We start from the raw sequence: 12,397 nt of genomic DNA on the forward strand, positions 1-12,397 counted from the left end.
GTACCTATATATGTAATATCAAAGCAATTGGACTTGCGGTTATTAACAAGAAGTCGAAAATATCACTTTTTACCAAAAATTACAAAAATATTCACCAAAATTAGAGAATTGACGCTATCATTACAAAATGAATAAATCTGAGAGAGGTCCACATGTAGTACCTATATATGTAATATCAAAGAAATTGGACTTGCAGTTTTTAACAAGAAGTTGAAAATATCACTTTTTACCAAAAATTACAAAAATATTCACCAAAATTAGAGAATTGAAGATATCATTATGAAATGAACAAATCTGAGAGAGGTCCACATGTAGTACCTATATATGTAATATCAAAGCAATTGGACTTGCGGTTTTCAACAAGAAGTCGAAAATATCACTTTTTACCAAAAATGACAAAAATATTCACCAAAATTAGAGAATTGAAGATATGATCATGAAATGAACAAATCTGAAAGAGGTCTACCCAAGGTACATATACACCAAGTATCAAAGCATTCAGGCTTGTAGTTTTCAAGAAGAAGTCGAAAAAGTAAAACATTGACACAGACGACGGACAATCACTCATATGATAAGCTCCGCTCGACAAAGTCGACAGCTGAGCTAAAAAAAGAAAAACTGGGTTGAGATACAAATCAGTTTTGCAAGTTGGGAAATAAGGTTAACCAGATTGGGGTCGATGATATTCAGTATCTAAGGACTTCCGTGTGTATAATGAATTTCAAATTGTTCATCGACTGGCCACCAAATATTTACGGCTACAACTAAATGAACACTTTTTTACTGAAGCCCAATAAATTATTTCTGCATGTCAAAAGCTATTATATTTTTTACAAGGCCTGTGGTCACTGATCGTGACTTAATTTTGAAAATTGGATGTAAAATTTTACCAGACCGACGCCACCACAACCATCCAATCATGGTTGGAAATATACGCACTTGTTTTGGAACTTTGTATCAAGATGGCAGGCGACAACGCCGATGCACCAGGCGGCGTACGCGTGTTTTGCATGTATTAGTAGTCCGGGCATGGGATCGGACTCGGCTAAAACTAAACGAAACACAGAAAAATACCACCAAAATGAGGAATCTGAATCTGTTCTCTTACCAGCAAATAAAATGAACGATAATAAGGTAATTTTATAACAAGGACAGTTTCATTTCGTATAGCAAATTGTGTTGTATCCGAACGACGATTGCATCGTGTGATTTAAATTTATCACAATTTTCCTTGCAGTCAATATGACACTCGTCACCTTGCAGATTACAATGTAATTCACAAAGTTTTTAACAAGATATCTTTTTAAAATGTCATTTTACTCTTGGTCATATTATTTTATTCCCCTTACCGCTTTGAATTTCAAATCGATTACATATCGAACTTCTGTACATGTGTTTTTCTCTACTACCTTTCCATGTGAAAATAATGAGGTCATACTCATGTCACAATACTTTGAAGCTGATGCCATGTTGATGCCATGAGACTGCAAAGCCGAGGCCACGATGATGCCACAAAATAAGCAAGGCGAACACAGCTTCAATTTTCAATGACGCGAAGCTGATGCCACAATGATGCAATGCTGAGGCGACAATGATGCCACAAAAGCCAAAGCTTCCGTGAGAACTGTACTGTATGTACTCATTCAACCTAAAATCAAAGTTGCAATATTTTGATACAAACACCAGTAAGTACATGTAATCAGTGTTAGCAACTGATGATTTTCTTACCTGTATGAAGTTTGAAAATGTAACACAGACCATGAGAAGCTTACTGAGGATTTTCAACAGATCCATGTTAGTCAGCATACAGTCTCGTAAACATGTGTCTAGAAAGTCACTGTGGTGGGCAATCACATCATCTATGTTGGATATCTACAACAAAACAATATGTGTCTAGAAAGTCACTGTGGTGGGCAATCACGTCATCTATGTTGGATATCTACAACAAAACAATACGTGTCTAGAAAGTCACTGTGGTGGGCAATCACATCATCTATGTTGGATATCTACAACAAAACAATATGTGTCTAGAAAGTCACTGTGGTGGGCAATCACGTCATCTATGTTGAATATCTACAACAAAACAATACGTGTCTAGAAAGTCACTGTGGTGGGCAATCACATCATCTATGTTGGATATCTACAACAAAACAATATGTGTCTAGAAATTCACTGTGGTGGGCAATCACATCATCTATGTTGGATATCTACAACAAAACAATACGTGTCTAGAAAGTCACTGTGGTGGGCAATCATGTCATCTATGTTGGATATCTACAACAAAACAATATGTGTCTAGAAAGTCACTGTGGTGGGCAATCACATCATCTATGTTGGATATCTACAACAAAACAATACGTGTCTAGAAAGTCACTGTGGTGGGCAATCATGTCATCTATGTTGGATATCTACAACAAAACAATATGTGTCTAGAAAGTCACTGTGGTGGGCAATCACATCATCTATGTTGGATATCTACAACAAAACAATATGTGTCTAGAAAGTCACTGTGGTGGGCAATCATGTCATCTATGTTGGATATCTACAACAAAACAATATGTGTCTAGAAAGTCACTGTGGTGGGCAATCACATCATCTATGTTGGATATCTACAACAAAACAATATGTGTCTAGAAAGTCACTGTGGTGGGCAATCACATCATCTATGTTGGATATCTACAACAAAACAATACGTGTCTAGAAAGTCACTGTGGTGGGCAATCACGTCATCTATGTTGGATATCTACAACAAAACAATATGTGTCTAGAAAGTCACTGTGGTGGGCAATCACGTCATCTATGTTGGATATCTACAACAAAACAATATGTGTCTAGAAAATCACTGTGGTGGGCATTCATGTCATCTATGTTGGATATCTACAACAAAACAATATGTGTCTAGAAAGTCACTGTGGTGGGCAATCATGTCATCTATGTTGGATATCTACAACAAAACAATATGTGTCTAGAAATTCACTGTGGTGGGCAATCACATCATCTATGTTGGATATCTACAACAAAACAATATGTGTCTAGAAAGTCACTGTGGTGGGCAATCACATCATCTATGTTGGATATCTACAACAAAACAATATGTGTCTAGAAAGTCACTGTGGTGGGCAATCACGTCATCTATGTTGGATATCTACAACAAAACAATATGTGTCTAGAAAGTCACTGTGGTGGGCAATCACGTCATCTATGTTGGATATCTACAACAAAACAATATGTGTCTAGAAAGTCACTGTGGTGGGCAATCATGTCATCTATGTTGGATATCTACAACAAAACAATATGTGTCTAGAAAGTCACTGTGGTGGGCAATCCCATCATCTATGTTGGATATCTACAACAAAACAATATGTGTCTAGAAAGTCACTGTGGTGGGCAATCACGTCATCTATGTTGGATATCTACAACAAAACAATATGTGTCTAGAAAGTCACTGTGGTGGGCAATCACGTCATCTATGTTGGATATCTACAACAAAACAATATGTGTCTAGAAAATCACTGTGGTGGGCAATCACGTCATCTATGTTGGATATCTACAACAAAACAATACGTGTCTAGAAAGTCACTGTGGTGGGCATTCATGTCATCTATGTTGGATATCTACAACAAAACAATATGTGTCTAGAAAGTCACTGTGGTGGGCAATCACGTCATCTATGTTGGATATCTACAACAAACAAATATGTGTCTAGAAAGTCACTGTGGTGGGCAATCCCATCATCTATGTTGGATATCTACAACAAAACAATATGTGTCTAGAAAGTCACTGTGGTGGGCAATCACGTCATCTATGTTGGATATCTACAACAAAACAATATGTGTCCAGAAAGTCACTGTGGTGGGCAATCACGTCATCTATGTTGGATATCTACAACAAAACAATATGTGTCCAGAAAGTCACTGTGGTGGGCAATCACGTCATCTATGTTGGATATCTACAACAAAACAATATGTGTCTAGAAAGTCACTGTGGTGGGCAATCACGTCATCTATGTTGGATATCTACAACAAAACAATATGTGTCTAGAAAGTCACTGTGGTGGGCATTCATGTCATCTATGTTGGATATCTACAACAAAACAATATGTGTCTAGAAAGTCACTGTGGTGGGCAATCATGTCATCTATGTTGGATATCTACAACAAAACAATATGTGTCTAGAAAGTCACTGTGGTGGGCAATCACGTCATCTATGTTGGATATCTACAACAAAACAATATGTGTCTAGAAAGTCACTGTGGTGGGCAATCACGTCATCTATGTTGGATATCTACAACAAAACAATATGTGTCTAGAAAGTCACTGTGGTGGGCAATCACGTCATCTATGTTGGATTGTTCAGATTTCAACATACCTTCACATACAGACATGTGAATTCAAGATTCACCTGTGTTTGCACATGTTCTAAATTACAACAGGCAAAATTAATTCTGAACACAACCAAAGCTGGGTGAATTCACGCCTTTAATATTTCAATTATGACCACAAGGCCTCAATAAACTTGTCTGAATGATCAAAGTGTAATTCAAAGATTTTAATCAAACTGACGAAGTATTCACAAATTTCATGAGAAATCAAGAACTCAATTATGTGAGGTCATTGTACTTTTATTCATACTCACACTTTTCAGGTTGGTTTCCAAGAGATGCCAGTTGGGTTCAATGACCTCAAACATCATGTAATATTCAAAATTCTGAACAAAATGCAGCATTCGTTGTCGGAGAGCGAAAGCAGAAGCATACCATTGTGCAGTATGTACACTGTATTGCTTTGACATCTTGTTACCAACCCACACACTGGAAAAGAAGTAAAAACACAAAAAATTAGACAATCGTCTAATTAAATCTTATAATTAAGAATAAAATGCATCTTTTTAGGCACTTTATGATTAAAACTTTACGACTTTTTATTTTTAAGAAAGTACACATCGAAGCTTTTATGCAGTGAATATTTTTTTCAAACTTTTTAACATCTCTATATGGCAATTGTGGTACACATTACAGATTCAAAAAGATCTGTTATTTCTTGGCACTCAATAACAATATTTTTTTATTACTACGGTATGTGTGGTTTCTACATCTTTTGAAATGAAGAATGAGGAAGATGTTTTGAATAACACTAGTTATCGTAAAATACTTTATTATAGCTGGAATTAGTTTTCGTTGAAAAGACGTTTCGGGGGTTTTTTATAGAATTTATTTTCACTGATTTCTGACAAGTTGAATGTAAAATATAGGAAAAAAGGTATATTTGCTGGTTTTTATTTTCACTGAATCATTCTTTCAGCGAAAATAGCAAAAAACAATTCCAAGCGAAAATAAAGTATTTTACAGTAGTACAAAATCGAATAAAAAATGTTTGTTCTATTCAATTTCATGATTTTGACAAAAATATTGTTTTTTAAGCCTAAAATCAAGACTAATTTATGAATCACAAATAAGATCACTTCCATAGGGAAATAGTCTCACAATGCAATAATAGTGATTATTTAAATTCATTGATTTGAATTTTCCAGAGTAAGTTTAGAATACCACTGCGGTTGTTAGAATACATAATGCAAATATGTGATGCAATTTCAAGTACTAAATGCAGAGATAAAATACAATCAAATACAGACACGACAGAAAGTATTACGCACAACACTATGTGCAGTTACTACCTACGATATCATTCTTATTCAAAATGGCTGTTCCATCAATAAAAACACTTACTTGCATAGCAGTCTTTCAACATGCTTGGCATAAAATAAATGTCTGAATATTAACTGGTATGCTGTCAATGCCTACAAAAGATATGGTTACAAATTAAACATGTGTTTCACTATTTTCACATTTTGACTTTAAATATAGTTCAATTATACACAGCTATGGCAATTATCATATACCTCATAATGCCCGGTATCACTATTGAATGTTGCTCCATTTCAAACTGCGCATACACACACACACTGTGGTTTCTCAAATGCATACTAATTAGGTAACTTATCACTGACAAAAGTCACTGAAAACATTTTGAGCAATAGTACTAGAGTGAAATATAAACATGCCTCTGCATTCTCCATTAATTTTGTAACTTGCTATGATCAGGGTAAAGAGAAAACCTGTGCTTACTTTCAACAGTTTGCTGGAGTCTGATCAAAGAACACCTTTACATTAGTTTTCTGATATATTTTTTCAGCTCTTAACGATAGAATCAGTCAATTTAGAACTATCATGTATGCCATCGGTAAGCATTTTAACACAATTTTACTGAAAAGACAATTTTTTTCATTGCTCATTAATATTAATTTGTGCAAATGAGACTTTTATTTCCACCAATTGTGTCATGCAACTCCCCCTTGCTCTAAATTACGTAGTGTGTTTGAGATCACGCCATGGTAAAATTGTAATAATACCTATAAGGTATATGACAAAACCTGCACTGGATACAGCTTTTGCTGCCCTCGACCGTTAATAATATAATAGTTAGAGCTCAGTGTTTGAGGTTTGTTAAGGTGGTTACAAATTTTAGCCTTGTAATTCAAAAAGGTAAAAACACAAAAGCTTAAATAGACTATAATAAATAGACTATGGTTACCGATAGTACATCCATCTTAATCTAACATATATTTCAAATACAAAATAATTTTGGAATCACTTACCTTTCTGCTGAGGATAAGAGATTCAGGCCATCTAACCACATAATCGAAAGAGAAAGCTTCTAAACCAGAAATATGGATTTCTGATGGATCCATATCATGGATTCTACCAGCTGGAGAAAAAGGTCATTGATGTAAGAGGTGCGGCACATTTTGCACATTTTTCCTAATAAGCATTTTTTCTATAATTTCTTCATTAATTTTTTGGAAAAATCTGAGTTTATCATGAAGGGTGATAAAATTTGACCTTGGGGTTCTGAGAGTTAAAGGACATATAAACAAAGCTGGCAACTTTGACTCTTGCACAGACCGACAAGTACAAACTGAGACATTACCAAACTTTAACTGGATAATTCTTTTAGAGATTGGAAAGTACCTAAAGACTCACAGGCAATAATTAGTTCACAACACACCCAGGTCAAAACTCATACTTGTAATTTCCTTAGAATAGCACATTAGATTGTGGGACACAACACAAATGTTGCACATGCGCAGTGTGACAACCACTGCCCTTTAATGATGCACAATGGTAATATCTCATAGATGGCAAGTCTCCAATGTGTTGGAAGGACTAAACAGGCTGTGTTTTAATTCCGAATGTACAGTCCAGTACAGGAATCTGACTTCCCAGGTAAGAGACAAATACATGTATATTAACTGTTGTACTTTCCTACTTTGTTTGCTGCAACTACACCTTTATATTGTTACAAGATCATTTCAAACAATCAGATTATTCTATAAGAGAAGCAGTCTCTTAGCTGAAATAGCTCCACTGTTAGAAATGCATATCATCACAAAATTAACTCGTCAGCCATTCTGAATCTGATCTAAACAATAAAATAACGTGCATCAAGAACCCGTAATGTCTAATGTATGTATCAAGATTGAATAAAATCCATCCATAAATGCTTAATATTTGATGATTTTTTAGCACAAAAATGACCATCATTCGGCCATTTTTTATACGGATCGTCAAACCAATACATCTGCAATACGGCCTGCGTCTGAACAGGGACTAAAAAATCTGTGTGAGGTCCACCTGCAGTAACTTTATGTATAACATTAAATCAATGTGGTTTTTAAACAAGAAGTCGAAAATATCCCTTTATACCAAAATGTTTATCAAAATAAGAGAATATCACAAAAAGAACAAATCTAAAAGAAATCTACCCGAGGTATATATACACCAAGTATCAAGCAACCAGGCTTGTTGTTTTTAAGAAGCCCTAAAAATAAAAGTTCCCACAGGTGACAACGACAGACTATCAGTAATATGATTAGCTCTGCTTGACGAAGTCGACAACGGAGCTAACAAAACTCACCAGAAAAAATGTGTAACAATAAAATCTAATTTCTCGTAAGATTTTCAGATGTGTTTATTATCTGATGGTAACTTATCTGTTCCAACAGACATTTCTGATAAAATTAACCTGAATGTGTGAACTTGGCCTTCAAACTCATTTCATTTTCAAGAGTAAACCACATACGCATTGATGTTGGCAATCTCAAATTGATGGAATTTCTAATATTCAGAATGGGAGTAAATACTTACATTGTTCTTGTTTAGAATCAATAGCGAGGATTCGTAACAGCTGAGTAATCAAATCATATGGAGAGAGTTCAACCCTGTAAGATGTTATCATAACATTTGACAAATTTGAGAATTAAAAACTAAAATGATTAAGACACAAATATTAAAACTCTTCAGACTGATTTTCATGGAAAATCAAAACTTGTTGAAAAATAATCTTGTTTAAAATATAATATATATATTTGCATTCACTATTTAAAATGGCTTCTCCATTGACACTTCATTAATTTATTCAAAATGGCTGCTTCTTAGACCACCCCTTGACCCCTTCAAGCTGTAACCCCAAGTCAAATAGTTGCTTCCTTACTTGAGGTCATCCTTGAAAGGATCATTGTTAGCCAGACTGGTTCTCTGCGCTAATTCCAACAACGTTTCTAATCTTGATGGTATGATATCATCCATATATTTTTTGAGCTCGTCTTCTGCAATGTCCATGAAATGGACAAAGAAATCACCTTGGTCCATCAGGAAGTAGTGCTTGATTGATCTAAGAAATCAACAGAAAAATCAACATCCTTGAATGAGCTCAATAGATCTTAAAACAAGCAGCCTATCAGCTGAGATCGCTCCGCTGTTAGCAATGCACATTTCAATTAAAGAACTGAGGATATCATTAGAAAATGATATTCAAAAATATCACATTTTACCAAAAATTACAAAAATAATCATTAAAATTAGAGAATTGAAGATATCATTACAAAATGAACAAATCTGAGAGAGGTCCACATGTAGTACCTATATATGTAATATCAAAGCAATCAGACTTGCGGTTTTCAACAAGAAGTCGAAAATATCACTTTTTACCAAAAATTACAAAATTATTTACCAAAATTAGAGAATTGAAGATATCATCACGAAATGTACAAATCTGAGAGAGGTCCACATGTAGTACTTATATATGTAATATCAAAGCAATCTGACTTGCGTTTTTTAACAAGAAGTCGCAAATATCACTTTTTACCAAAAATGACAAAAATATTCACCAAAAATAGAGAATTTGAGATTTTGGCATGAAATGAACAAATCTGAGAAAGAACCATCGAAGGTACTTGCATATCATATTTCAAAACATTCTGACTTGTGGTTTTGAAGAAGTCGAAAATGTAAAGTTGGCGACAACGACTGACGACGTCGGACAATCAGTAATATGAACAGCTCCGTTGTGACGACTTTGTCGACAGCAGAGCTAAAAAGGAGTGTTCTTAATGCTGTTAAAAGTCACAATATTTTTGCACGATGGATAATAGACAGGACATTATTCCAAGTTGTAAAAGCAGTATAGGCAAAAGCTTGCTGGATAAAACACATGACCTTAGTACATGCTTGTCCAACAATGAGCTAAGTTATCTGGCTGAAGTATATAGCGGGAGAAGCTACATCCAATACAATATTGTGGTTATTTAGAGCATATACAAAAATGTAATGATCTGAATTATGTACATTTTGCTTGTATTTTTCACTTTCTTGGCAGAAACTTCAGTACCGTGAATTTGCTTTAATAAATTGTACTTTCAGGTTGCAATTCACGTCTCCTTGAACTAATTACAACACAATAATCAAGCCATTCAGGTGGGTCACCATGCAACAATTGTTTAATTGTGGCTTCCCTGAACTACAAACCTGAATAAATACTACCGTACTCGACCGCGTTAGCACCCAGGGGCCTCAACTCACGATTTTTTTAGGGATGGGCACTATGCAAATTAAAATTTTAATTCATCATGTGACAGTTTGAGGGGGATATTACGTCTTTGAGGGAAAATCAAATTACGTAATTATTTGCATCATTAATTATTTTTAAAATGAAGAAACAGAAATAACCACAAAAAATATGCACATTTTATTACAATATTAATTACGTACCACCAGGATTTACGAAATTAAAAACATTAGAGTCTGTTGGAACACAGTCGTAATCAAAATTCTCACTATCTCCACTGAATAAACAATGGTAATAAACATACATGTATGTACATGCTGCAAAAACAGGAAACATTTTAAGATATGGTGTCACCATCTTATGATTTTAATACAGCAAATAATTTATTAAGTATTTTGAATAATTTGTATCTGTATTTTTTTTATTTAAAGGGCGATGGGCGCCGCACAGCGTCTGTTCAAATGTCATGTAAACAAACAAGGCATTTTACACATATTCTGTACGTCGCTATGAGGAGTCCAATATCGAACAGGATGTGGCGCGATGCCCACCGCCCTTTGAAGCAGTTGTCAATGAGTAAATCAGAAAAGAGAAGACATATTGTTCTTATATCATAGTCTATTCTTACCTTAATCTTCCAATCAGCTCTCTTTCTTCTATAAGTAGATCTACTAACATTTTACTAGCATAGCTATGAGCTTTCTCAATTACATCAATATATTCTCTTTCTTTAAGTGTATATAGGATCTCTTCAGCAGACGGACACTTGGGATCCCGACCTGAAATAAATATAACATTGATATTGATAAATAACAAGGGCAAGAAGAAAAATTCTGAACTTTGATTTGGTAATTTTTGAGAAGACTGACAACTATCATAACTGTAAACCAAACAGAACAACAACATTTTTTTCAAGTACTGTAGAATACTTTATTTTAGCTGGAATTCATTTTTGCTGAAAAGACTTTTTGGGTGTTTTGTATGGAATTTATTTTCACTGAATCATTCCTTCAGCAAAAATAGCGAAAATGAATTCCAAGCGAAAATAGTCTTTGGGCATGGCATCATCAATATTATGGTCATGACGACCATCCCTTGGGCAGGCAACAAATCGTGATATTACCCTCACAAACATGTGGTTTTATTTAAATAGTGTATGTCATGGCAAGACACTAGATCTACCATAAACAAATGCAACACTAATACCTCCTTCATATGAAATGCCTTATTTTAGGTTAATTTAAATTAGTACCGGTATATTTAGTATAATCATTACTTCACAACTCAATATCAGAAAGGGTACATTATTTTTTTCTCAACAAACTTACGAACACTAAGTTATGCAGATTCAGGCCAGAAGAAAAGTAAGAATAATAATACATAGTAGTGACTTAACACAAGATTCAAATATTGACAATGGTACTACAGTATTAAAAGTGCATCTTCAATAAAAAGCATATGTAAACAGTTGCATGTATTGAATCATCAAAATACTACTTATTTTGATCTTTGACACATCTGTCATTTAAGATGCTGAATTGTTCGAGTTAGGGACATGCAGTTACAGAAACATCAAGTTACAAAAATGACCACGCCCATATTTTACAAACCACACCCACCTTTGTAAAACCACGCCCAAATAAGTAACTCTGTTAAATTATCAGTTAACTGAACTTTGAGTTACAGGCAATATACATTTTTGTTTTTGTTGTGAATATTCACATTTATTAACTCTAATTACCAGATGATCGAACTTTGAGTTATGAATTTTTTTGTTTTGAATTAAGTTACGGGCAACATACAAAGTTAAATATTTATGTTGCCTGTAACTCAAAGTAGAGTTATTATTTGGGTGTGGTTTTGCAAAAGTGGGCTTGATTTCAAAAAATATGGGAGTGGTCATTTTTGTAACTCTATGTTCGTAAATCAAACATTTCAGCATCTCCTGTCATCTACATACACACAAGCAACTACTAATAATAGGAGGTTAATACGAGGATACCTCAAAGTATGCATGAAGACAGTATTGACCGACACGCAGGGGAGGTCGATGTGACTGTACTGTCTGAGCGCATACTTCGCGGCACCCTCGTATAAAAAAACATTATTATTATACATCTTTTCCTTCCGGGGATACATCATGGGAATGCCGAAATACAAAAAGTTTAGAACAGAATCAGCAAACTTCTTTATTTTTATTATTAGAGGACGCTTACCCTCGTAATTGTTCCATATTTGGAATTCGCATTTCCTAATATGGTAGGATAAAAATACCCTATAAAATACTGCGAAATTACTGCATGCTGTGGCGTTATGGTGACAGATGTATAATAATAGCAAATACATTCAAAGATGCATGAAAAATGTCAGGTATTGAAAACCATGCAACAGCATTTAGCATGTTAGCATTCCTAATTACAGGATACTCATTACAAAGACCCTGGTCTTACCCAATTAATTGTATTTATTAACAGTTATTTTAGAAACCTGTTAAA

The 12,397-nt window shown here is 34.5% G+C and overlaps 1 protein-coding gene across 1 annotated transcript in view; it reads right to left on the bottom strand.

Moving 5' to 3' along the window:
• The window catches only part of LOC100370743 (gamma-tubulin complex component 2-like), a 35,574-nt gene that overhangs the window by 5,548 nt on the left and 17,629 nt on the right, over positions 1 to 12,397 (bottom strand). The window contains exons 10-16 of the mRNA XM_085506086.1: positions 10,531 to 10,681; positions 8,550 to 8,729; positions 8,204 to 8,277; positions 6,655 to 6,764; positions 5,726 to 5,796; positions 4,636 to 4,810; positions 1,729 to 1,872 (exon numbers count right to left, since the gene is read on the bottom strand). Coding sequence (XP_085362212.1) covers positions 1,729 to 1,872; positions 4,636 to 4,810; positions 5,726 to 5,796; positions 6,655 to 6,764; positions 8,204 to 8,277; positions 8,550 to 8,729; positions 10,531 to 10,681 — 905 coding nt within the window. The remainder of the gene's footprint in view (positions 1 to 1,728; positions 1,873 to 4,635; positions 4,811 to 5,725; positions 5,797 to 6,654; positions 6,765 to 8,203; positions 8,278 to 8,549; positions 8,730 to 10,530; positions 10,682 to 12,397) is intronic.

The sequence above is a fragment of the Saccoglossus kowalevskii genome, chromosome 12 (genome assembly GCF_978046115.1).
Source record: "Saccoglossus kowalevskii chromosome 12, keSacKowa6.1, whole genome shotgun sequence".
Taxonomy (NCBI): Eukaryota; Metazoa; Hemichordata; class Enteropneusta; family Harrimaniidae; genus Saccoglossus; species Saccoglossus kowalevskii.